Raw genomic sequence first — 27,071 nt, 5'->3', positions numbered from 1 at the left:
CAGTTTTGGATTATGAGAGTAATGATGATTTTCTGGTCTTTGGCTAAAGTTTAATTAATTCCTCTTGGTGTTTATTTTGTATTATGTGTCAGAGCTCTCAAATTATTTAGATGATTCCTTGTGGCTGTGCTGAGGAGCAGAGTTGGGTATTGCCATTTGCTCTCTAAGCCCCTTTGCTTGGGACCTCCCAGCCTCCAGAGAGCCAGGATCGCCTTGGCTCCAGGTGTCTTATGTTCCGCAGGCTGGGGAGCACCTGTTTGGCATTATTGACTGAACAGCTCGACTTTGGTAACTGATAGGCACACAGTGATTATTTTAATGGATGAACACACAAGACTTAATTATTTATATTCTTTTTTTTAAATTTGGTGGTTGGGGTGGCTGCTGGAGATGGAACTCAGAGCCTTTCTCATGCTTAGCATGTAAATGTAATTGTGGAGAAAACTTCCATGATCCATAGCTCAGATCCAGCAGTAGAGCATCCTGTACCTTGACTTACTGTGTGTCAGTTTTGGACCACCCTCCTCCACCCTAAAGCATACCTTTTATGTATCCTTGATAGGGTTTTTTTCCTTATTTTTAGGTATTTAATCCAATTAACCTGGATTCCTAGGTGTCTTAGTACCATTTATTTTCCCATTGTCTGCATTGCTGTTCTCTCATTTGCCACACGTATCCCTCCTTTCTTCTTGGACCCACTAGCCAGCCTGGGTATGTCCTTGTGATGGCAGATGTGTAAGGCTCCTGGACCTCCACTTAGGACAGAAGTACTGCCTCATTCTGGGGAGAGAATCACAAGGACCACCACTTGAGTGGAGGGACACAGAGGGCCCTGGAGTGCCCCTTCTCATGCCACCCCCTCATGTACACACCTATGCTCACTGTCGGTATCTCGGTCCAGGAAAACAGTGATGTGGGCCGATGTTTTGTCCAGTTCATACACAGCAGGGGTCCCCATGACCTTTCCAAGTGCTGACTTGGAAAGCATAGCTCTATTTGGTGTCTTACCAAGGTTTTTTTTTTTTTTTTCAATACCTTTATTTCACTTATTTATTTTTATGTGGTGCTGAGGATTGAACCCAGGTTCTCCCATGTGCAGGATGAGTGCTCTACCGCTGAGCCACAACCCCAGCCCCTACCAAGGTGTTTAAAAATACTCATGGGGCTCAGCTCCTAGAGTTTAGTGGAGTTACTTGTGAATCACTGACACTCCTTTTCTTTCTTTTTTTTTTAAAAAATCCAACTATTACTTTATTTATATTACTATGATTAAGTTACATGGAAAAAGACAACCAAGCAGTTCTGGCCCATTTCAGAAAAAAGTTACAATCAACACCAGTTATGTGGTGATAAGTAACTAGGAATGGTGACATCTTTGGGTAGAGACTGACAAGGAAGAATGGGCTCTGGTGCTACGTTCATCTCCAGCAAGAATATGGGCCAGCACAAGCCATGCTAACACTGAGCCTTTATTACTGGGCACAGATTCAGATCTCTTCTCGGAAGCTAGCAAATCAAGTGAAATAACTGGGTTAAAAAAAAAAGGTTTTGGAGTTGGGGATGTGGCTCAAGTGGTAGCGCGCTCGCCTGGCATGCGTGCGGCCCGGGTTCGATTCTCAGCACCACATACAAACAAAGATGTTGTGTCCGCCGACAACTAAAAAATAAATATTAAAAAAATTCTTTCTCTCTCTCTCTCTCTCTCTCTCTCTCTCTCTTCCTCTCTCACTCTCTCTTTAAAAAAAAAAAAAGGTTTTAAAATGAAGCCCAAATAAGTTTAAAAACCATGCTCTTGACTTATTCACCATTCAAAATTTACATAAAACACACATTTTTCACTCTAATAGCCCACTATTTCCTCACCTAGCCCACCATTTAGCTGCAGAGACTCTTCTGCCTCAAGATGTAAACATAGGGAAAAAAATTAACAGCAACTGCATAATATTCTCTCTACACACTGCTGTTGAATGGAAAATACAAAATTAAAAAAAAAAAAAAAAGAAAAGAAAAGAAAGGTTCCATCTTAGATTCTCACAACCTCTTGTTCCGCAGTTCATGAATCTGACTCTGATGCTAAGGTGACAGTGTATGTAAGTAGATTTTTGTTTTCAGTGAAGGAGACCTGGGAAAAGACGGATTTATCTCTTTTTCTTCACAGATGGTACGTGCTCCTCAAAGCCCTCACCTCTCAAACTAGAGCACGTTCCAGGATCACATGGCCTTTCTTATAATGCTGGCTGTCTTCAGTAGCAAACTCATAGATCCATCTCAGTTTGCTATTGCAGTTTTTGCAGCTCACATCTCGAACCATGTGGTGGCCAGTGAGCATGACCCAATCTTGAACTTCACTGTCCTGTAGGTTTTCTACCTTGTTAAAAAGAAACGCTCTACCGGTGGCACCTGTGAACCGAGTGGAGATGAGTTCTGAGTGGTTAGTCAGGATCGTGTCACAGTTTGCACAAGAAAACAGATGGGTACCACCAATATGATCAAGGAAAATTCTGCCCATTTTGATAGCTGAAGTTCTAAAAAGCCTGAGTGGCGGTGAGATCAGCGCTGCCAGCGGCTCTTCGCTCTTCAGCCAGGACGAAGCCCCTCAGCCACCCGAGTCTCCAAGTTTTTCCTGACACTCCTTTTCCGTGGCTTGTTTATAGGAAGACTTCTAGTTGGGGGTTGCATGCCACTATTGGAGTTTGTGGAACATAGCCTTCTCTCCTCTTTTCCTTTCTTTCTTTTTGTTCAGTTGTGTTATAGTGAACACTGGTTATTGTTGGCTAGAGAATGAAATTCTTATATGTGGAGGTTGTATGTTAGGAATGGATGTACGAGGCATGCTTCCTCAAAGTTATTAGTGAACAGAAGTCAACTTGTCATATTTACATCACTTCAGTTTAGCTATTAGCTGATTTAATTTACTCAAGTAAAAATTAGAAAAAATAATTTCCATATGGGCTTAACTTCTGATTACCTGAAGACTTCTTTTGATGTGTTTTTCACAAAATCAAATGCAGTATTTTACATATAGTAGTTGATAAGCAAAAAAATTAATTATATAAAAAGCCTCCTTTTTAATTGATGTTATTTTTAAAATACATGACAGTGGAATGCATTACAATTCTTATTAAACATAGAGAGCATAATTTTTCATATCTCTGTTTATAAAGTTTGTTCACACTAATTCATGTCTTCATACGTGTACCTTGGATAATGACGTCCATCACATTCCACCATCATTGCTAACCCCCTGCCCCCTCCTTTCCCCTCTCACCCCTCTGCCCTATCTAGAATTCGTCTATTCTTGTTGGAAAAAATTCAGAAAGGCCATAAAATAGACTGTGGGAATTGTGCTGTAGCTGTCCTGTGGATATTGTAGACACTTAGATAGCTCGATCTCAATTTCTGGAAAGCTGTGCTCACAAATGGTTCTTCCAACAGTGCTGGGGAGATGGTTGTTGTGTGGCTGGTGCCCATTGTTCTGTAGAGGCTCCTTAAGGAAAGTGTTATAGTATCTGAGCTCAGTGTGGCTTTGTTTTAACACATGGTGAAAGGTAGTCTAGTGAGCTCTGAGGCCTTGGCAGATCACTCCCTTGTCATTTCCTTTAACACATTGGTAGGAATATGATTGTGCCATTTCCTGGTATGTTTTGCATTTGAGGACCTTGGAATCTTAGGGCTCTTGAAGGCAGGGCTTTGGGTCCCTAGACTTTTGATGCATCTTATCCTGTGCCTTCAAAATAGGTTTCCTGCCAAACATTTCATCTCTGAATTCTCTTGACTCCATCTCTGCTCCGACAACTGGGTCAGGTGATTGATGAATGTAGGATGTATATGCCAAGTGTCCCCCTTGGGCAGTGTGTGCCACAGCAAGTGCTCAAGGGTTGCTGCAGAGGGTGTTGTGTTCACTTGGGTATTTGTTAGAATGACATGAAGGTGAGAATTGCCCACCCATCCCAGCATTTCCCCTGCACCCTGTTTTGGTGTCTGACTTTCTTTTCTCTTTCCAGCTCTCTCCCCATCTCCTGGAGGAACCAGTGATAACGAAGGATGTCTATGATGTTGCCATCTCCCTAATTCAGATGTTTGATGACTTGGACATGAAGGAGAGTGGGTAAGAGCAATGCAGCCGTGCTTCAGTGTGCGCCTTGTTCACTTGGAATTCTTAGTGCTTTCATGTCATTAAGATACAGCAGCACAAAGTATTGAGTAGTCATTGGATATGTTTTATACTCAGGCTAGTTTGAAAATGTTTTACTTATAGTTGTCAAAGCCATGCTGAGTGGTTTTAGGACTGGTAGTTTAATTATTTTATTTAATTAAATTTTTTTTTTTTTTTTTGTACTGGGAATTGGTCCCAGGGATGCTCTACCATTGAGTTACAGCCCTTTTTGTGTTTTGGAGAAAGGGTTTCGAAAAGTTGCTGAGGCGGCCTCAGACTTGTGATTTTCCTGCCTTGGCCTCCCTTGCTGAGTTTATAGGCTTATGACACTGCACCTGGCAGGACTGGTAGTTTTAGAGCTAGGATCTACATACACCCTGCAGGTGGAATAGCTTTTCTAGACACCAAGTCACATGGCTCCTAATCCTCCAGTAAGACTCTTAAGTGCGCCCAGAAGGAACCCTTGGGAGCCTTTCTTTGCCTTTGCTAGAAATATGTATTCCTGTGGACCAGCAGGCTCCTTTTGTAATCCAAATATTTATGGTTTGGCAGATTCTTTGAAACTTGGGCATTTTCCCTTGAGGACAATCTGGTTTTAAGTGGTGGCTAGAGCCCATGATTTAAAAAGAGAACTCTGTAATTTTCTTAGTTTATATTTAGGACTTGTGTGTTGGAATGACAAGCAATGAGAATGTAGATCCCACCTCCCAGCGGCCAGGACTGGATCCTGAGTGGCTTTTCTCCTCTAGGCTTTAGAAGGCCTCCTCCCTGTTTTTGTCCTTAGTTGTGAAATCGGACTTTCTTGCACTTTCACTCTTCCTAAATTATACCCCTCAAAGAATCTGCTGCTAAATGTTATCTTTTTTGTTTTGTTTTTTGGTTTTAGAGATTGAACTCAGGGATGCCTGACCATTGAACCATATCCCCAGCCTTTTTTTTTATTTTTTAAAATTTATTTTCCTCCTGCCTCAGCCTCCCTAATCTCTGGGATTACAGTGCCATTGTGCCCACCTCTTCGTTTTCATTTAGCTAAAAATTTCCTTGTTTCACACTCATTTAAATTTTAAAAAATTGAAGATAAAATTGCTGTATGTATACAGTGTGATGTTTTGAATCATAGACATATGATTACTTTAATCATTGACTTAACCATTCACTCTCATTCTTGAAATGGAATTTTGTTAGGTGCAAGTTGAAGATCCCTTATCTGAAATTTGCATAGGCTTCACTGACAGAGCACCTGTAATTCCAAAACCCAAATCCAAAATGCTCCAGTATCCGAAACTTTCTGATGCTCAAAGTGAAGTTTCAAATTTTGGATCATTTCATATTTCAGTTTTTTGGAGTAAGAATGTTCAAGCTGTATGTATGAAATGTATGAATTCTGGGGTTGTTATGTATTTCTCTTCATACATTTCTTTTTCTTTTTTTTAAATTTTATTTTTAGTTATTGATAGACCTTTATTATATTTATTTATATGTAGTACTGAGAATTGAACCCAGTGCTTCACACATACCAGGCTACCGCTGAGCCCCAGGCACCAGCCCCCACCGTACACTTCCTTTTTCTAATTTTATTTAAATAATATTATTGAGGAATATACAAATACATATAACATGTACATATATATATATACAAGTACATACATAAAATAAGTACATATAACAAATGTACTCATTATTCAACTAGAGCTCCTTAGGGTTGTCTATCTATAAGATCATGTCAATTCTGAGTAGAGATGGTTTTACATCTTCCTTTCCAGTTTGGATACTTTTTATTTCCTTTTCTGGCTTAATAGCTCTAGAAAGAACTTCTGGTACAGTGTCAAATAGAAGTGGTGAGAGCAGACATTGGGTCTGTTTCTTGTCCTATTGGAAAGGCATTCTGTCTTACTGGTAAGTGTGGTATTAGTGTGGGCTTCTCTGGCTGCCCTTTGTTAGGCTGAAGAAGTGCGTTTCTATTCCTAGTTAGTTTAGTATTTTTATTTATAAATGAGTGTTAGATTTTGGTCAGTGCATTTCTTGTGTCTGTTGAAATTATGTGATTTTTGGTTTTATTCTGTTGATATGATGAATTACTGATTTTTGGATGATAAACCAATTCTGCATTGCTGGGATAAACCCACCTGGCCATGGTCCTTTTATTATGTTGTCTGACTTGGTTTGATCATGTTTTATTGAGGATTTTTGTGCTTTAGTTTTCTTTTCTTGCAGTCTCTTTTCTGGTTTTGATATATTAGGGTAATATTGGTCTTATAAAAATGATTGGGGGAAATGTTTCTTCCTCTTCTGTTTTTTGGAGGAGTTTGTGAAGAATTGGAATCAATTCTTTGAATGTTTGGTAGAGTTCAACTGGAAAGCCATTGGTTTCTGAACTTTTCTTTATTGGTATCTTTAAAAAATTTAATCTAAATTTTTTGAGATGGGGTCTTACTATTTTCCCCAGGCTGGTCGTAGATTCCTGGGTTCAAGTGATCCTTCTGCCTGAGCTTCCTGAATAGCTGTAATTACAGGTGCATGACACTGTGCCCGCTAGGGGTATTTATTAAATTAGTGACTCATTCTCTTTGTTTGTTATAGGTATGTTCAGATTGTCTGTTTCTTCTTGTGTTTGTTTTAGTAGTTTGTATCTTTTTAGGAATTTTTCTATTTTGTCTAAGCTATCTAATTTGTTGGTGGTGGTGTTCATAGTATTCCTTTTTTGTGAAGTCAGTGGTAGTATCTCTTTTATTTCTGATTCCAGTAATTTGAGTCTTTTGTTTTCCTTGGTAAAACTGCTGAGAAGTTTGTCAATTATGTTGACCTTTTTAAAGAGCTGGATTTTTTTCACTTTTCTCTATTGTTTTTCCTTTTGCATTTTATTAATCTCCACTGAAATTGTTATAGTTCCTTTCTGTTTAGTTTAGGTTTAGTTTGCTTTTCTTTTTCCAGGGTCTTTAGGTGGGCATTAGGTTATTGATTTGGGGGTCTTAATATAGGCATATACAGCTATAAATTTTCCTTTAAGTTCTGCTTTAGTTGGGTCTCATAGATCTTAGTGTGTTATATCTTCATTTTTTTTTTCATTTGAAAGTATTTTCTTTGTTTCCCTTTGATATTTTCCTTGGCTTTTTGCCTCTTTGAGAGTATGTTATTCCATTTGCACACGTTGATGACTTTTCCTACTTTTCCCCTTTTATTGATTTCAAATTTTGGTCCATTGTGGCTGAAGAACATATTTTGCATTCTTTCTTTTTAAATTTTTTTTTGAAATTTATTTCATGGCCTAGAATACAGTCTATCCTGGAGAACATTACATGTGTACTTGAGAAGAATTCATATTCTGCTGTGGTTGGGTGATCTGTTCTACAGATGACCATGTCGGCCATGGTGTTTTTCAAGTCTTCTGTTTCCTTAATCTTCTGCCTAGTTGTTCCAGTGATGATTGAAAACAAGGTATTGAAGTTCTCACTATTATTGCATTGCCTGTTTCTCCAGTCATTTCTGTCAGTTAATGCCTTGTGTAATTCTGTCAGTTAATGCTTTGTGTATTTTTGTGCTGCATTAGGTGCATGTAGGTTTACGGTTGTTTTAATCTTTCTGACTCATTGACCCATTTATCATAAAATGGTAAGTCTTCATCTCCTGTAACACTTTTAATTTTAGGTCTATTTTGTTTATATCAGTGTAGCCATTTTTCTTTTTTATGGTTACTGTTTCCTTGGCAGATCTTTTCCGTCCTTTCACTTTCAATCTGTTTGTGTCTTAATATAAAGTATATCTCCTTTACACAACATATCCTAAGTGGGATTACATTATATAGTCTAACAGTCTCTGCCTTTTGGCTGGACTGTTAATCCATTTACATTTAATATCATTATCAACATGATTGAATTTATGTTGACCATTGGCTTCTTGTTTTCTGTATGTCTCATATCTTTTTTGTTCTTCTGTTCCTCTTTACTGCTTTCTTTTGTATTCAATAAATATTTTTTAGTTTTTTCCCCTCACTTTTTTTAGGCTTTGCTTTAGGGTTTGCAACATGTACTTTAAGTTATTAAGTGCTTCAGATTTATACTAGTTTAATACTAGTAATATATAGAAACATTACTGCTATAGAACTCTGTTCTCGCTTTTTTTCTTGATTATTTTTATATATTTTACATGTTACAAACCCACAAAAACATAGTTGTGTAATCATTACCTTAGTGTTCATTATCATTTCCTCAGGCCTTGATAGCTTTTTTAATATATATATATATTTTTAGTTGTAGATGGACCCCCAATACCTTTGTTTTATTTATTTTTATCTGTTGCTGAGGATCAAACCCAGTGCCTCTCATGCACTAGGCAAGCACTGTACCACTGGAGCTTATTCCCCAGCCCCCATGATAGCTTTGCTCCCACTTACTTTCCTTGTGCTGTTATGGCAAATATATTACATGTTACATTTTTATATGTTATAGGCCCAGCAGTGTGTGTGTATGATTGCTTTTAAAATCATCTAAGGGAATAAAAGAGCCAAACTAGATATTTATAGTGCCTTTTATAATTACACAGTTGTCTTTATCAGTGCTCTGTGTTCATTCACATGGGTTTGAAATACTGTCAGCTTCCTTTAGTATTTCTAGTAACATGGGTCTGCTGGAAAAAAGTCCTCATTTTTTGTTCACCTGGGAAAGTCTTTATTTGCCTTTATTATAGAAGAAGAGCTTTCTGAATATAGACGTCATAGTTGACAGTGTCTTCTTTGAGCACTTTGCGTGTGCTATCCTGCTGTTTTTTGGCCTCCATTGGTTTACTGAGAGAGCAGCTGTTAATGTTATTGGGGTTTCCTTTGTATGTAGTGTGCCATTTTTTTTCCTGCTGCTTTTAAGTTATTCCCTTATCTTTGGCTTTCATCATCCATGACATTTGCCATTTCCTGTAGGGCTGGTGTAGTATCTGAGCCTTTAGTGGACTTTTTATCATTCTTCAAAGCCAGCCACTGTGGGGCACATCAATTTTATGTGCCCATTGATCACTAAATTGGTCTCCTTGGCTGGAGGCCATACCACACAGAAGACTGTGGGATTGAAAAGAGTACCCATAGGTCTGTGAGTAGATGTGCGACAGGAACTTTAGGTGCAGGGAAGGGAACTCAGCTGAAATCTGTGTCTGTTTCCACAAGGGTAAATCATCATCCCTTCAAGATGAAATCATGGGCTGGGCTGGTTTATCTACAAGTGGCACCATATTTGGGACTTGGCATTTGGCCCCTTCTGCAGGTTAGTGGCCAGCAGTGGCAGTAGCCAGATCAGCCTTTGAAGGTGCATGTAATTGACTCTATACCTAAGCCATTATTCCTGCTGTCCTGGGCACTTTGCATTGAACAGCTCTTGAGGGACTGGAGGAGGAGACCATAGACATCCACATGTCCTCTGGTTCATCTGCCAATTAAAAGTCTCCTTCATGGGCTGGGGTTGTCGTGGTAGAGCGCTTGCCTCGCATGTGTGAGGCACTGGGTTCAATTCTCAGCAACATATATACATAAATGAATAAAAAAAGGCCTATTAACAACTAAAAAAATTAAAAATAAATAAAAGTCTCCTTCACTATTGCTGCCCTATGGCTGTATTTCCTTGGTACCTACTCCAAGAGACTCAAATGCCTCTTTATAGATTCTTTATCATCATTATTGTTGTCTTGTCATTTCCAAGTCCTAGACCAACTGGCCAACCAGTTAGCTTCCACCTCTTTATGGGATAGACCCAACCTAATGGCCAAGTCTGCTTCCACCTGGGGTGGACTACCAGATGCATGGATTGCCCTCCTTCTTGGGGAGAGTTCCCTTCCTCGTCATCTCTGAATGGGGTTATGATGCAGCAGGTGTCCAGTCCTGGCTGTTACCAGCATCCCTTCAGGCCTGTGCACGAACCAGGCCTTTTTTTTTTTTTTTTAAATATCATAGTGTCTGGGCAATGGGTGTTGCTCAGAGAGGTGGCTGAGTAGCAGGAGCAGGCACCATTGGAGCACTGAGCCACCTTTGTTCCCATCACTGGTCCACCTCTCTTGTGCCCTTCCTCCTTCTAGTTGCTATTTCCAGGCTTTCCCAAAACTGACTTCATATAGTTCCCTTGCTACAGCCTCAGGGAGGCTCCCTTATCATCCCTTTGCACAGACACTCCACACATATACCTCCCCAGCTTTTTCCCTTGTGTGCCCATTTATTTCCTTCATGGTACTAAGGCTACACTGAAGGGGCTTTGTTCAATTGCCTCTTGTCTGTCTCTCTGGCTAGGGTACAAGCTCCAGAGCAGGGTGGGGACACTTGTCTGCCTCGTTACTATAGTATCCTAACTGCGTAGAGGAAGGTCTGGCACAAATGGAGGGCTCGCACGTTTGTGGAGGAAAGGAAGTTCTAATTTCACACACAAATGTACCCACTACAATGGGAAGATAAGGGGATAATTTGAGATTTTAGTCTTTAGAAATGCTTTTTTTTTTTTAAAGAAGAAATGCTTTCCAATAATAATTTGTCTCTAATAATAATTTTCTTTAGTTAGTTTAAATGTTTTGTGTTTTGGGGTTCTGGATTATAGTAATTAAATTTTCTGAAAACTTGCAGAGCATAATGGGAGTGAAGAGTCCTGGGTTCCAGGGGCCCAGGGTGTTGTCTCTGTGACCTGTGTTTTCTTATGAAGTAAAGAACATTGCATGTGGCCTGTGTTTTCTTATGTGAAGTAAAGAGCATTGCATAAACTCTGTGAGTGCTTTAAGGGTCAAGGCTGGTAGTGTCAGAATTCTTGAAAAGCAGTGGCTGTTCCAGCCTTGATTCATTACATAACTCTCATTTTCACAGGAACAAGACCTGGTCGGGGGCCCAATTTGTGTCAGAGCGGAGCAGCGTGTTGGTGTTTTTGCCAGGTGTGAATGTCATGGTTTTGTGACCTGAAATTATCATACTCTGGATAGCACACATTATGAAAAATGATATTTTTCATTCTTTTTAGCCACCAAGAATATAAACAAATATCACTTTCAATTTAATTTCTTAACGAGAATGAAGAATTTAACTATTTGAAGGAAGTCTTGCCACCTTCAAGATTTTTAGTAAGATATTTAGCTTTGTTTAACTTGTATTCATTTATATGGCTGTAAATATGAGGTAATTGTCATCAGTCTGCATTAAAACTTTTCAGTAACAGTAACATGTAACATCATAAGAATCATCAGCATAGTCTTTGAGTTCCTTTGTCAGTGTTTGGGAAGATAGGCTCTTAATTATACCTTTTTGAAGACATTAATTTGTATTGTACGTTTTCAAAATGATTTTTAAATTATTTTAATCAAGTAGTATAGTTTGAGAAAACATCACAATTCAAAAATTTTCTGTTGTCGAAAGGTAATAGAGCACGTGAATGCTTTAGTGATGGAGAACAAAAAGCTTTGCAATGAGAAAAATTTGTTTTAACTTTGGAATGCAACATGTGAGTTTCAGATCTTTGTCACATTTTGCTTAGGGTATGGATTTATTTTATATTCAAGAAACAACCCATAACTGACAATGGAGTAGAGTTCCATTTGCTAAGTATCTATCAGTACTAGGTATATAATATTATATTAAGGGAAAAGATCACCAAAGCAGAGCCATATTGAAACTAATTTCATACTGCAAATGAGATAAATGCTTTTTAACTGCTGAACATTGCCTGAACAAAATATTTATAAAGTGATTCTTTAATTCAGGTTTGGTGTCTGATATCTGCTTACATAAATTGAAGTTTGACCTGTGTTTATGTATCCCATTAAATGTTCTGTCGAGAGCCGCTCTTCATTAGTGTTCTAGGGCTGCTGTTACAGCGCCACTGCTTGGATGGCATAAAGCAGTGACTTCTTCCTCACTGTTCTGAGGCCTGACATTCAAAACCAAAGTGCCTGCAGAGCTGTGCTTCCTTTCAGGCTCTGGGTAGCCTCCTTCCCAGCAGCCCTGGCCTCCCGTGGTGGCCATCAGTCATCCCTTGACTTATGTCTGCATCGCTCTCATCTCTGCTGCTGTCATATGGTATTCTCTGTGTGGGCTGAGACTCTTCCCTGCTTAGGAGGGCACCAGCCCTGTAGGATTATGAGCAGGAACCTCATCTCAACTGATTACATCTGCAGGGACTATTTCCAAATAAGGTCACATTTTGGGGTTAAGACTTCATATATTTTAGAGGGGAATACAGTTCATCCGGTATCTGACTCAAATTCAAGACGAGGCAAAAACACATGCAACTATTATAGATCAATAAACATTTTTAAAAAATAATGAAAAAGGTTTAGTGTATCTTTATGACCAAGTCTCTCTCCCTCTCTCTCTTTTTTTTTCGTTTTGTTTGTTTTTTATTACTGGGGGTTGAACCCAGAGATGCTTTGCCACTGAGCTACATCCCCATCTCTTTTTATTTTTTGAGACAGGGGCTTAGTAAGTTGCTTAGGGCCTCACTAAGTTGCTGAGGCTGGCCTCAAACTTGTAATCCTTCTGTCTCAGCCTCCTGAGTTGCTGGGATTATAGGCATGTGCCACCTTGCCCAACATTACCGTGTCTTTAATATGTGCGCATGGGCGCACATACACACATTTAACACACGCGCACGCACACACACACACACACACACACACACTTTATTTTGTGGTGCTGTGTGGTGCTGAGGATCAGACCTCAGGACCTCATGCATACTAGGTGAGCACTGTACCACTGACCTGTATCCTAGCCCCAGAATGTGTGTGTGTGTGTAAATTTTTTTTTTTTTTTTTTTTGGCAGAGCAGGGGATTGAACCCAGGGCTTTCCACATTGCTAGGCAAGTGTTTTTACCTCTGAGCTATATCCCAGCCCTCAAAATATTATTTTTTTGATTGGAAATATCTTGCATGCTCATTGTGGGACATTTGGGAAATCTGAGTGAAGAAATATAATATTGCTCATATAGTCAGTGCTTATAGGTAGTCACCTCTATTGAAAGAAAACATTGGAAGACTTTTCCCCATAATTTCGAGTTACTATTTTTTAATGTACTTGTGCATTTTTATTTGTCATCTGATATATTTAGGTAATAAAGATAAAAAGGCTTTCTTTGAAAAAGATGTCATTTAAAAGACTGGATTTATAGCAATAAGTACAAATCTGTTTTTTCCCCTCCTTCCCCTGCCCCCTGCTTCCCAGGTCTGGGTGAAATAAATTATATGCATGAACTTCTCACAAACATGGTTCACAAAAGGTGAGTTTAAGTTGACACAGCTTTAGTTTTACTTTCAGACCATTGTGTTGTTTATGCTTTGCATATTTTTGATTATCTGAGTGAACAAGTGTTTTTGTATGTCGTGTATCATGTGATATTCTACTTTAGGAATTTGTTTCTTAGGTTACAGGTCTATCCACTCCATTCCAGTGTGACTTTAGAAGAACAGAACAATGTGTTCTTAAGTCCAGTCCCTGGGTACAGAAAGGTAGGAAGGCGGGGAAGACGTCTTAGTTCTTGGCACCTCAGGCACCCTTCTATGGAGACTGTCCAGGAAGGATGCTGGCACTGCCTGCCCTTTCTAGGCACATCTCCTGGACAAATGCTTGCTGATAACCCATCTATGTCCCTTGGTGTTGTCTTTTATTTTGTAAATCAGTTTGCTAAAAGCTAAAAATTTTATTTCATGAACTCAGGGCATTATTGTTAATGGGTTTTGATGACTTTTAATTATTCTTGGGCATCTCTCTAGGTTTGGGACTGTGCTAATGTCTTTGGCATTACTCTGGTGACTTGGTTAGATGCCTTAGTTGAAGTCCTCCTTGAGACATTGTTTAGTCTGGGTCACGTATGAGTGTTGTGATTGCCTTACCATGACCCTTCAGACCCTGAGCTGGTGGCCCTACTCCCTGATTTCCATGGGGCTATTTGGAATCTCTGGAGGCAACCTAGACCTTGGATGGTAGTTCAAGGCTCTTGGTTATAGCTCTTCCTCTGGATTTGACCTGGTTGTACTTTTGCTCCTGATAATTTCAGGAGCCCTGGAAAACTTCAGAAGCAGGGTTAGGAGCAGTAACTTGCCCTGTGTACTTGCCTGATGCTTTTAAGCCTCTGTGTATCTGGTTTTCCACATATTAGGGGCTTCTTGATCAATTGTGATCTGCATAAAATAGGAAAATGGCTAAAGTTAAAATTTTAGGTCAGTATTTAGGAAGCTTTGAAATTTTCAAGATGGAGATTTATTTGCTTATTTTTTATTTTATTTAAAGCTCTACTTCTCTCTTTGGTTCTCAACAGGTTATTTTGTCTACCAACATTGCAGAGAGCTCTGTCACCGTCCCAGATGTCAAATATGGTAAGGTCCATCTCGCTCAACTCCACATAAACTATGGCTTCCTTTGGCCTCTTTGTCTCCTCTCACCTTTCCCCACACAAGCTAATCACTTCCTCTGATAATGGAAGAGAGGCCTCAGAGAAGTAGGGTCATGTGGGTTCCCCATCCTTTCAATTCCCCAGTCCTCCTCAGGATGTGCCACATCACTTGGAGCAGAAGTGTCCTCAGGGTGTGGGGGCTTGTGGGAGCAGAGTGTTGTGGGTGCCCTGGTGGAATTCTGTGACTGGAGGGAGGCAGGCGTGAGGGAGGAGCCCACGTAGTCTCTGGTCCTGAAGGTGTCTTGAAGGAAGCCGCACACTCCTCCATCTGGCCTTCTGCCTGTGTGCCCTTAATAGCAGATTCTTGCCTCATGAGTGTCCTAGGTGGATTGGTTGTGGTTGAATGCCCGACGTGTGTGGCTTTTGGAGTACAGCAGTGAGTAGGACACAGTCCCTGTCTTCACAGTGCCTACATTCTGGTGGGAAAGAGACAATTAGCAGGTAAAAAATAACAATTTTAGGTAGAGATGAAAGTGATAGATAAAGGTAAATCAGGAGAGGGTTATGGTTGCTGGGAAGAAAGATCTTTTAGCAATGCATACATCTTCAGTGACTTTGACAAGGGTGGTTTTGGTGGAGGCAGAAGTGCTTACAGTGTGCTCTTGAGAAGGAACAGAGGAGGTGCATCACAAAGCAGCATGTGTGTGTGAGTGTGAGTTTCTGGGGATTGAACCCAGGTGTGCTCAGCCACAGAGCTATATCCCCAGCCCTTTTATTTTTTGAGACAGTCTTAGTAAGTTGTTGAGGCTGGCCTTGAATTTGCAATCCTCTTGCCTCAGCCTCCCAAGTCACTGGGATTACAATGTGTGCCACCATGCTGGCCAGATAGCACTGCTGAGGCGTTTTGCTGTAAAGGGAAGGTTAGAAATGGGCAGTACTGGGAGTGGAGGATGAGAGCCTATTTTTCTGGACAAGCACTTCCAGTGAGTTTGCTGGGTGAGGGGAGAGGAGCAGGAGAGGGTAATGTGGACATCTGAGGAACCATTCACAGTCTCAGAGAGAAGGCTGAGTGTGGAAACTGAGGCTGTCTGGGGGCAGAGATGGCCTGGAAGCTCTAGGAGGTCCTTGCAGCACCTTTGCCTGTGTGGTGAGCTAGGAGGAGGGACCCTCTGTGGGGAAAGGACAAAAAGCCTGGGAGGCTCGAGCAGATGAGGTGGCCATCCGCTGGCAAGGGAAGTGCTTTTCCCTCCCCAAGGCTCAGGGGGGCAGGGTGGGGGGTAGGGAGTTGCTATGCTCCTGGGCCATGCTTGCATCAGACACTAGAACAGAGCAAGGTGGTGCCCAGCTGCCACCTGAGAGGGTTAATGCAGCTGCTGCCTGGACTTGCTGTTGGTGGCCAGCAGGGAGTAAGGCCCAAGAGGTCAGGTGAGGGACAGTGACAGGGCATAGATGGGCAGCTTAAGGCCCCGGTGGGTGAAGGCTGGCTGATGTAGGGCCCAGAGCAGGGGAGAGGGAGGACAGGAGTTCAGTCTCAGAGAGGGGTTCTTGAAGCTATGGTGAAGGAGGAGGTGCTGCTGGCACCGTGTGGGTGGAAGGGGCACTGCAAGGAGGAAGCTGCTGACTGGGTGGAAGGCCAGGGCGTGGGGGGCACGGCTTGAGCCCTGAGAGGGTTAATGCAGCTGGTGCCTTTCTTATGGGTATTGAAATCTCCAAAACTCATGTCGGGACTGGTGTTGTGAGAGGACCAGGGAGCCAGGGGCAGGGTGGGGTGCTTCATGGGTCCATCCCTGAGGCTGTAGCAGTAAGAGTTTGGGCTTAGCATTCGAGGATGGGAGAAAGGTGGCCAACCACCATTAAGGGAGGGCCTGTGTGTGTCTCCAGAGAGGGCTTTGTCACCTGTGCTCCACAAATGAGTACCTGAAGCACAGACAAACCAGGGGCTCTGTCACCTGTGCTCCACAGATGAGGACTTGAAGCACAGACAAACCAGGCAACTTGCCCTAACCATCCACAGATCCCCCGCACCCCGACTCCGCCACACACACACACACACACACACACACACACAGACTCAGGATTTGAATCCTGGCAGTCCAGAGCATTAGCCACTTTTATTGAGTCCTCCTGCAGCTGTGCCCTTTTGGGTAACCTTCATCTTTTGGGTACATCCAGGTAGGCCTTTCTCATGGTACATAGTGTCTTACAGGTTATTCTCTGTGCCCAGAGGCTCTCAGTCCTCAGCAAGAAAGAGGCCTCTGTCTTCTGTCCTGACTGTAGTGCATGGTCAGCATGTTCCCAGGTTCCTGTGAGCACACAAACTCCAGGGGCTTTGACTGAACCATTGTGCACTGTGATTCACTAGGTAGCAGTCTTGTATTTACATGGGGTTTACATTCCTTTTTTTCAAATGACAGTTATAGATTTTTGTCTGACTAGAACTCTGGTTTGTGATGAAGATACGAATTATCAGAGTCTGCGATTGAGTTGGGCCTCTAAGACCAGTTGCAACCAGAGAAAAGGTAAGGCAATTTGGGTGCACGCTGAGGACTTGGTGGTGACAGGGTGTCTTTGAAAACATTACTTTTGCATTTTACTTCCTTTATTGGGATAGTTTTAAGTCTGCATATCCGCATTGCATGATGTCAGTTCTTAACTCCACATTTCTCTTCTTGCTGTGTGGGGGCATCTTTATGCCTAAGGGATCTTATCTCAATACTGTTGTTTTTCATAGTAAAATTTAAACATTTTGGTTGAACAGTCATAGAAGCCAGGTGGATCACTTTTAATTTTTGACAAGCCTTCCTCGAATCTTGGTGCTCCTAAGGTGCTTTTCCTAAATGGGTTCCACAGGGGCTCGGGGTTTGCCGCACATCTGCAAGTATCCCTGATAGAGATAATGGTGTCACTTTTAAGTGCAGGATGTGTTGGCCACAGTGGAAGTACATTCACAACATGCCTGACATAGGTGTCATCCTCTCCTGTGGCAGGAACTGGCTTTGGGGACAGTCTCTATGGTGTGTTCTGGGGTAGGAGCAAAGGTACCTGCTTGGACCTAAAGGTTGTGCTTATGTGTGCCCACCGTAACCCATTTAGTCCTCAGAGCATCTGACATGCAGAGAAATGGGCCCGAGCTTCTCCTACAGAGTGGTAGGACCAAGATTCAATCCAGAAATCTGACTTCAGTCCTCATTCTTTTTTTTTTTTCTGAAGTATTTTTAGTTGTAGATGGACTCAATACCTTGATTTTATTTATTTATTTTTATGCGGTGCTGAGGATCAAACCCAGTGCCTCACACATGCTAGGCAAGTGTGCTGCCGCTGAGCCACAACCTCAGTTCTCATTCTTGACTGCTCTTTTGAGTTCTCTCTCCTGAAATCCCTCATCCAGAGGGGACTGAGAGCTGACAAAGGTGTCATTCCAACTTAGCTATCGAGGGTGTTGGATTGCTGTGAAGGCCTCAGGTTGGGTTGTGTATTGTTATAAAGTTAGGTGTAGTGTTATCTGTTTTTGTTGTTGTTGGTTCTTATAGAAATTTCAGTTTTATGCTTTAAATTTACATCCAGGATCCATTGCACATCACAGCCAATTGTGTACAAGGTGTGGCTTTAGGTCATGGTGCTTCTCTGCCTGTGGCCATGTAGAGGCTCCACTTCGTGGAATCATCCTTGAGTTGAGTCTGTTCTTTTATGAGATGGTCATTCAGGTGTGGCCACAGCAGGAGATGTTGGGGGAGGGCTTGCCATTGCAGGACTACATGGAGATACATCAGTGGTCAGGGGCATGAAGCAGTGAGGGAAGGTTGAGGCCATGCCTTTGTTGGGCTTTCTGAGGGAAAGGCAAGGCAGGCAGGTGGACAGCATAGGATTGGCTAATTTGAATAACATGGGTGGACTTCTGGTCCCCACGGTGATTCCTCCTTGCCTGGTACCAGTCCCTAGATGTTCTCACAGAGCCTCCTGGGTGTTTATCCTGGAACTTTGCTGGATTTGTTAATTAGTTCTGGGAGATATTTTTCTGATTGCCCTGGGATGTTCTATCTAGCCAGTCCTGTCATTTGCTGATAGGGTGGGGAGGGTGGAGGAGGAAGTCCAGCTTGCTTCAGTCTCCTGATGGCACAGGTGCAGAAGAAAAGCTCTGTGGGCCACTCTGTTTTTTTCTTTTTTTTTTAATAATATTTTTTGTAGTTGTAGTTGGAAACAATAACTTTATTTTATGTATTTATTTTTATGTGATGCTGAGGATCAAACCCAGGGCTTTGCATGTGTGAGGTTAGTGTTCTATCGCTGAGCCATAATCCCAGCCCCAACACTGTGTTTTTAAAACTGGGTATTTATTAAGGACTCCCCTATCCTTAGAAGATTTTGTTTCTGCTTCATAAGTGATACAATGACAGAAGGATAACAGGTTATGTTGTGGTCTAGACTTGGGCTGAACTCCTGATGTGTGTATTGCTCACTCATTTAGTATGAAGCAGCCATTTTGAAGGATGCCTTTGTTGAGATGTTAGAATGGGGGCAGGAGAAGCTACAGGCCTGAGTAGCTGGGCATAGTCTCCACATCTCTGCATTGGTGAGCGCAGTGTCTTATCACCAGTTGCATGACTTTCCTTTAGTGACCTCTGCATTTCTGTTATTATGAACAGTGCGTTTGCAGGAAATGAGTGTTATTTAAAATGTTTTGGTTTCCCCTGTATGTTGGTCCAAGGTTATTTTCTGTAGAATCATGCACTGGATTCTATAATGTTGATCACTGAATAGAAGTCAGCACTTACTCTGATTTATTCCAGCTTTTTAGGATATTTTTTAGAGTAAGTATGTATACATGCCTAATGAAGCATATATACTAACATATCCTAAAGTTTTCACTGACCTAGTTTGGGGGAGATGATTAAGTTTCTCCTAGTCCAGGTCTGATGGCTAACTACATGTCTCTTCATGCTGAAGCTGAAAGGGTTGGTGCCAGGTGTAGCTGAGCTTCTCTCTTTTGCAGGCCGTGCTGGACGAGTGTCTAAGGGGTACTGTTATAGGCTGATACATAAGGATTTCTGGGAGAGCTCCATCCCTGATCACGTTGTTCCTGAGATGTTGGTAATGTGCTTTGCTTATTTTCAAAGTTGAATTTTACTGAATGGTTTAAGTAATATAATTATGAGTGTCATATACTATTTTTTTTTTGTGGAGCTGAGAATTGAACCCAGAGCCTTATGCATGCAAGGCAAGCACTCTACCAACTGAGCTATATCCCCAGCCCTGTGATATACTTTTGATTCCAAGAAAATCACTGACTGCTCATCTTTACTTTTCATTTTTATTTTTTTGTGGCACTGGGGATAGAACCCAGGGGTGCTCTGACACTTAGCTACATCCCAGCACATTTTATATCTTATTTTAGTGAGTCAGGGTCTGGCTAAGTTTCCCAGGCTGGCCTGGAACTTATCACCCTCCTGCCTCAGCCTCCTGGGCAGCCAGGATTACAGGGGTGTACCACCATGCCCTGCTGTGCTCTCTTTAATCATAAAACCAGCTTATCATTTATTTAAGCACCAAATTCTTCTACGGCTCTTACCAGATTTACATCCTAATGAGAGGAACATTTCTTGGTGTCTACTGGCCTATAGTGGCATTGTCCTTATATGCTGCTGTTTTCTGTTCCTTTTATAGTGAGTAATTGTTCATCAGTGTTTTTCTTTCTGCTTTTCTGTCTCTCTTCTTTCTCCCCACTCTCTCTTCTATTTCTTGCCCCTCTCTTCCCATTGCTTTCTTTTTTCTTCCTTTTTCCTCTCCCTGTCTTTGTCTCTTTCCTCCTCCTCTTATCTTCCTTCTCTCTCACCCATTTATTTGTTTGTTTCTTTCTTTCTTTCCTTCCTCCCTCACCAAGAGAAGAGGTTTATTAGCTCACAATTCTGGAAACTGATGTCGTGGGTTGGATGGGGCTGGGGATGTGGCTCAAGCGGTAGCACGCTTGCCTGGCATGCGTGCGACCCGGGTTCGATCCTCAGCACCACATACAAAGAAGGATGTGTGTCCGCCGAAAACTAAAAAATAAATATTAAAAGAAATTCTCTCTCTCTCTCTTTAAAAAAAAAAAGAAAGAAAAGAAAAAGAAAGTCATGGGTTGGTCCTTCCCATCTTATTCTACCTCTGGTGAGGGTCTCCTTGGTGAGATCACATCATGGCAGATGGCATCATAGTAAGAACATGAGGAGGGAGACTGCACCTGAGGGGACAGGAAGCCAGATACCCAGGAGGGACCAGTCTGATTCTTCTGTAAAAACCATCTCTGGATAACTGACCAGATTCCATGAGAACTCCCTTGACCTCTCATCAGGGCAGGCTTCTAATGACCTCCTAACTTTGCTTAGGTTCCACCGTTTTTGTTTTACCCTTTTTTCTCTTGATCTTGTTTTTCCTGTTTTCTGTTTCTAGAATACTAGTTGTGTGAATAGGTTAATCTGATTGTCTTATCCCTGAATCTAAGTTGTGCTCTTTTCAGCGCTGTCCACTGGGAAGCACAATATTGAAAGTGAAGTTGCTTGGCATGGGTGAGCCCAGAGCTCTCCTGGCAACCGCCCTTTCTCCACCCAGCCTGAGTGACATTGAGCGTACCATCCTTCTACTAAAGGAGGTAGGGTTTTCTGGAGTTTTTCAGTGGTGGAGAAAGCTAAGGTTTTCTTATTTTGCCTTGGGAACCTTAATTTCATAATCTTCAGTGTATTTGGCTGTTGTAAATGCTCAACATGCGCTTGAAAAAGCCTGTGTAATGACTAACAGGTAATGCCATGTTTCATAGCCGTGGTTTAGACTGGCTTTGTGGGTGGTCTTGCTGAAACGCACCACCTGTGCTGCTCATCTGTGCCCTGACCCCAGCACTCCCTTGCTTGCTGTGTGTTGATGTAGAGTCTCTCTCCTGCTTCTCTTCCTCTGATTTTGGTCCTTTCCTTAGCCCAGCCCTCTGTTTGGTGCTTGTGACCCTGCCCTTCCTACTTGAGTTCCATGGCCCACTCCTGCTCACACTCTGCTCTTGGAGCTTGCAGCCCCCAGCCATGGGACCAGCTATGTCCTTGTCCAAAGTCTGTGTGTGCTCTGCTTCTGACCCTTGAGGTTGAGGAGCTGCCTGTGTTTTACTCTTATATATGGTACCTGCTTGGGTTTCTGCAAACTGAGGAGGTTTTATTCATAGGTGGGTATAACAGGTATCTGTGGTGTGCCATGGGCTGAGGCTGCAGACCCTTTATTCAGTACTGTGTGTGCTGTATTTATTTGTTAAGTAGACTTTGGTGGCAATCCTTGAGTGTTACCTCCCATATAAAACATATAATATGTTTTAAAAGAAATAATAAAAGTCAAAGTTTCAAGAGAGAATTAAAGGTTTTGGGGAGCATTAATCTTTTATAACTTAACTTGGACATCTTTCAGAATCGTATTCACCAAAATTAGGTCTTTATTTCTTGTTTCGTACTTTCCACCAAAGGATGAAAAGGATGTGAATGCACCCGTGCTTGCTAATAACATTGATTTATTTTGTAAAGGTTGGAGCACTTGCTGTTAGTGGTCAGAGAGAAGATGAAAACCCCCACGATGGTGAATTGACCTTCTTAGGAAGGGTGCTAGCACAGCTCCCTGTCAATCAACAGCTGGGTAAACTCATAGTGCTGGGACACGTGTTTGGATGCCTGGATGAGTGTCTGATCATAGGTGAGTGTGGGAAGCAAGCCCAGGGTGGCTCTCGGGTGCCACACTCTAACAGTCTTCATTCTGTGTCTTCTGTTGTCAGCGGCAGCGCTCTCATTGAAGAATTTTTTCGCGATGCCTTTTCGGCAGCATCTTGATGGATATAGGTATTTAATGTTCATATTTAAGAGGTCACCTGGTCCTAATGGTGTTGAGTGACACTTGTTGTCATTCTGCAGGAACAAAGTGAACTTCTCTGGTAGCAGCAAGAGTGACTGCCTTGCACTTGTGGAGGCCTTTAAGGTGAGTCACTGTGCTTGCCCATGGAGGTGGCACCACAGGCTGCCAGCATGTCCACATTCATGGAGGCAGGGGTGGAGGGAGGAATGTCCAGCATTCAGCAGCTAACTGTTGGAGGAAGGGCCGTGGGGACAGGAGGCCAGTGCCGGGTTTCCATTCTCGCCACTAAAAGGCTCAGGGGTCACTCTAGTTAAATTGGGCTAATTGGGCTGTGCAAAATAACCACACAAGAGACCCAAATACCTTTTTCTTTGGCGTCGCTGTGACAGCTCCTCTGACCTTAAAGGGTCCACAGGAAGAGAGCGAGAGCACGGTGCTGACGCCTTTTATTGAGAAGCTATTCAAATGAGGCAAGGGGTCAGGTTTCAGGGGGCTGAGTCTATCTTCATGATGTCCACTGTCAGCAGGTTGACTGACATCTGGGTAGACCACACACAAAGGCACTTCCATGGAAGATTCTATCCTAAACAGGGCAAGGGGTTATATTACAAAGGAACAGGTGAGCGTAGCTCCACCCATGGGGCTGTAGCAAGACACACCCATGCACAAAACACCTACCCTTGAACCCAAGAAGAGTGGGGAAAGCTCTGCCACATTTCTGTGATTGAGTGCCTCAGCACCCAGCCAGGGAGTGTGACTCAGTCAAGTGCAAGGTTGGTCTCCCACAGACCAGTGTCACGAAGGTGATTGAAAACATTCAATTTGCAAATTTCCTGTGACCACAATGTGTTGAAGTTGGAATTTTAAAACATCTGGTAGCCAATAAATTATTCTGAAACTGTGGATCATTGATTTGTAGACGTGGCAGGCTTGCAGACAGCGCGGAGAGCTGCGGCATCCCAAGGTTGGTCATGTTCCCTGTTGTTTCCTCGTGGTGACATGAGTGACGAGGTTTCCTGAAGACTCTGTGTGCCTGCTTGTTCACTGCTCAGGAGCTGTGGACAGCTGTTGTGTGCTGCCCTCTGGGACGGGCAGCTGTGATCTTAAGTGGCTGGGTCCTTTTACCAGTGCCCCTGGCTTTAGTCACTGGGTAGGAAGCCATGCATCCTGCAGAGCACAGAGCTGCTGGCTCTACAGCTCCATGTGCACTGATCTTCCTGCCAGTTCAGGATACCTTTTTCTTTGGGGTCGCTGTGACGGCTCCTCTGACCTACATTTCAGCTAAGTGTAGATAATAGGCTTCAAGGAGTTTAATCTGGTTGCCTGCATTTCGTTTCTTTTAATTTGGTCAAGTTTTTTCTTTTCCTAAACCAGGTAGGCTTCAGAGACTTTGGCAGGTGTGTATAGATTGGCTGTGCTTAGGTGAGTCTCTACCAAGTGTGCAAGCTGCCCTAGGAAGCTGTCTTTTATACACTCAGCCATGTCACCTGCTTTGGAGCTGTGCTCTTTCTCAAGCTAGTCAGGGTGTTTCTGCCTTTAATGCTTGGGACAGGTGAACCATAAGAGTGGTTCCTGTGTGATGCTCAATGTGCAGTTAGAAGCCCTGGAGAGGGTGTGCTGTGGTCACTGTAGTACGCTGTTTAGTGCACAGTTGCTCACGTGCCAAGACTTCTGTACAGGCTTGTAGACAGTGACTGAACCCAGGGGCACCGGCAAAAGGACCCAGCCACTTGCTTATTTTCTGTACATGGCCAAGTTCAACTCTATTTTCTGTACTTGGCCAAGTTCAACTCTTGTCTATTACCTTGACATTGAATATTATGCTTTTATGTACTTAAAGGATGAACTTGACTGGGGACGGCTGAATTATATTCAGATCAAGAGAATTAGAGAGGTAAGTTTTAAGTTCTTTTACTAAATGGACACAGGTAAAACTGGCTTAGCAAATGTTCACTGAGGACTGAGAATGCACAGGGTGGTCCTGACTGCTCTGAGAGGTGACTCCTCCACCCATCCCATGTGCAGCAAGGCTGCCTTGGTGGCTTCATCCAGACATGGCTGTTGCCTAGGCTTCTGGGTAGGACTCCCCCATGCTTAGTATAAGAGGAATGGATGTGTGATATTATCAGGTGTCCTTTCAGAATTTGTCAGGATGGCATGTGGTCTCTTCATTGTTAACTGACTGACATGACTGAAAGCACTCTAGCTTCTACTGTCGTGCCATCCCTGGGTCCTGGGTGCCTGCCTTCTCCTGTGAGTGTGTCCTGTGCTACTGGCCTGTGGTGTGTGTGTGTAGACGTGTATGCGCAGGGACTTGCACAGGCAGAGTGGGAGTGGATATTGCTGTTAGGTTTGTGTACCCTTGTGGGATGAGCGTCTTCCAAGCCCAGGGAAGCTAATAGTGCAAACTGGGAATATGTGTCTTTTAAGTTGACAGAACGCACCCATGAAAGCCTCTGCCTTTTTGAGAGAGAGGTTTTTTAAAAAACAGTATTTTCAGTTTCTCTGGTAGTTGCTGAACCTATCTGGTTGCTTGCTTTTTAAAAATATCTTTTTATTCTTTATAGATGGACACAATATCTTTATCTTGTTTTATTTTTTTTAATGTGGTGCCGAGGATCTAACCCAGTGCCTCACATGTGATAGGCAAGTGCTGTACCACTGAACCACCCCCCTATTCCCATTGTGTCTCTTGATTTAACTTTTTTAGTCTTCCAGAGATGAATATTTAATTTATTGATATTTTCTAATTAAAAATATTTAAAGCTATGATTTTGATTATAAGCACAGTTTTGACCACATCCTGCTATTCCTGTTCATAATTTCCTGAGTGTTTTCCTTTGACTCAGCTCTTTAGAAGAGTTTTTGTATAGTTCCAAGGTAGAAAAAAATTTTGCTAGATATCTTTATATTAATTTCTGATTTTATTGGATTTTAGTCAAAGGAAGTGACTGTCATCACTTCAGGATGATTTCCAGTTGGCTCTAGAGTGTATAATTACGCTCTTGTGGGAGATATCAGGCTGGCATCTGGACGTGCTGCTCCTTGTGGCCCAGGGCTCTGAGTTTCTCCTCCCTTCACGGAGATAGTGGTTTTGACTTTCTTCCGTCCTTTCAATACTTTTTTTCCTTTTTTTTTTTCTTTTTTTTTGTGAATGTGTGCTAGGGGTTGAATCCAGGGCCTTCGGCATGCCAAGTATATACTCCACCTGTAAACTGCCCACAAACCTCCACCAGCCACTTGTAGGGTTGTCCCCTCAGTTGTGTTCATGCCTGTTACTGTATGTTTTTACATTTTGTAACACATTGAGATGATGTTGAGGTGACTGTTGATAGTTCATAGGATTGGAGTTGTATGTTTTCATATGTGTACACGTATTTAATTTTTTAAAAAAAATGCATTGTGCTCTAGGTTTCCAATTTGGCTGACCTATTATTATTATTAATTTATTGTACTGGAGATTGAACCCGGGGCACTGAGCCACATCCCCAGCCCTTTTTAGTTTTTATTTTGAGATAGGTTCTCGCTAGGTTGCTTAGGACCTCTCTAACTTGCTTAGGCTGAACTCAAACTTGCAAGGCTCCTGCCTCAGCCTTCTGAGCCACTGGGATTGTAGGTGTGTGCCACCATGCCCAGCTCCCTGTGTGTACATTTAAAGTTTGACATTTTGTACAAAACTGTTTTTATTACAAGTGGATTTTTTTTAATTAAAAAAATTGTTTTTCATTTGGAAGGACTGCTTGACCATTGGTCAGCTGTCTTGTTTCTAGTCACAAAAGCAGAGCAGGCTCATGGCAGAGGTTGGGGAAGGAATTGAAGGATTTCAGGGGTGTGGTTGTGGTTACCTGCATACTGGACACTCCCAGGTGAGGCTGGTTTGGGTCTACTGTTGGTGTGCACTAGCTGAGGTGGAGGTACAGGCAGTTTCCTGTTTCCTACTAATGTTGTGTGGAGCATCTCAGGTTTATAGGATGCCTTGCGCAGCTGCAGTGCCTCACCCTGTGGGTGCTGGTGCATTCCGTTGTACACTTGCTCCCTGCTGTTCTTGCTCCGAGGAGCATATGCATGGGAGACACCAGATTTCAATGTGTTTTCTCAGGTGGCTGAATTGTATGAAGAACTGAAAAACAGAATCTCCCAGTTCAATATGTATGTGGATCCTCGGCGGCCCGTCTTAGACCAAGAGTATCCACATAAACAGCGCTTCATCTTACAGGTGCGCTGGGGCTTCCTGGGAGTCTTTCCCGACTCTTCCTGCTTGCTTGGGTTTGGCTGAGAAGCTCCCATCTCCAGCTGTCGGCACTTCTGCCCTAGCTGAGCTTCAGAGATCTCAGGGCCTAGATGAATGGGGACTGGGAGCCATTCTCACCTTTCCTTATTTCCCACTTCCTGGCACTGAATTGACAACCCAGATCTGCATCTTCCAGGACATGTTTGTGTGGAGTACCAGCTGTCACTGAGTCTATTGTGGCTTCAGAAAGTGAGAGTGTCCTTGATATCATTGGCACAGGGAGCTGTCCTCTTACCCTGCAGGAACATTTTAACTCTTGGGGCTATGGGTTCAGATGACTAGCTGTGAGCTGGAACCGTCCCTATAGGGAAGGTAGGGAAGTGTGTCCTGGCAGGTGGAAAGTGCTTCTGCTGTGGGCTTTGAGAGGGGCACTGGCTAATCATGCAGCCTTGGACAGCTGTCTTTGTGGGAATGGGAATGTTTTTCTGGATGTAAAGTTAC

The 27,071-nt window shown here is 42.6% G+C and overlaps 1 protein-coding gene and 1 pseudogene across 2 annotated transcripts in view; one reads left to right on the top strand and one right to left on the bottom strand.

Annotated features, from left to right (window-relative positions):
- The window catches only part of Tdrd9 (tudor domain containing 9), a 112,054-nt gene that overhangs the window by 38,390 nt on the left and 46,593 nt on the right, over positions 1–27,071 (top strand). For both annotated transcript variants that reach the window (XM_076847936.1, XM_076847935.1), the window contains exons 8-21: positions 4,005–4,108; positions 10,977–11,041; positions 13,321–13,375; positions 13,520–13,604; positions 14,414–14,471; positions 16,903–17,007; positions 19,479–19,576; positions 20,982–21,113; positions 22,018–22,183; positions 22,263–22,326; positions 22,399–22,462; positions 23,259–23,303; positions 24,180–24,233; positions 26,439–26,555. In XM_076847936.1, the coding sequence (XP_076704051.1) occupies positions 4,005–4,108; positions 10,977–11,041; positions 13,321–13,375; positions 13,520–13,604; positions 14,414–14,471; positions 16,903–17,007; positions 19,479–19,576; positions 20,982–21,113; positions 22,018–22,183; positions 22,263–22,326; positions 22,399–22,462; positions 23,259–23,303; positions 24,180–24,233; positions 26,439–26,555 (1,212 nt within the window). The remainder of the gene's footprint in view (positions 1–4,004; positions 4,109–10,976; positions 11,042–13,320; positions 13,376–13,519; positions 13,605–14,413; positions 14,472–16,902; positions 17,008–19,478; positions 19,577–20,981; positions 21,114–22,017; positions 22,184–22,262; positions 22,327–22,398; positions 22,463–23,258; positions 23,304–24,179; positions 24,234–26,438; positions 26,556–27,071) is intronic.
- On the bottom strand, positions 2,189–2,509 carry LOC143393569 (protein yippee-like 5 pseudogene; annotated as a pseudogene).

Source organism: Callospermophilus lateralis, chromosome 3, assembly GCF_048772815.1.
Source record: "Callospermophilus lateralis isolate mCalLat2 chromosome 3, mCalLat2.hap1, whole genome shotgun sequence".
Classification (NCBI taxonomy): domain Eukaryota; kingdom Metazoa; phylum Chordata; class Mammalia; order Rodentia; family Sciuridae; genus Callospermophilus; species Callospermophilus lateralis.
The sequence above is the reverse complement of the archived record's forward strand: the minus strand, read 5'-3'. Positions and strand labels throughout refer to the sequence as shown.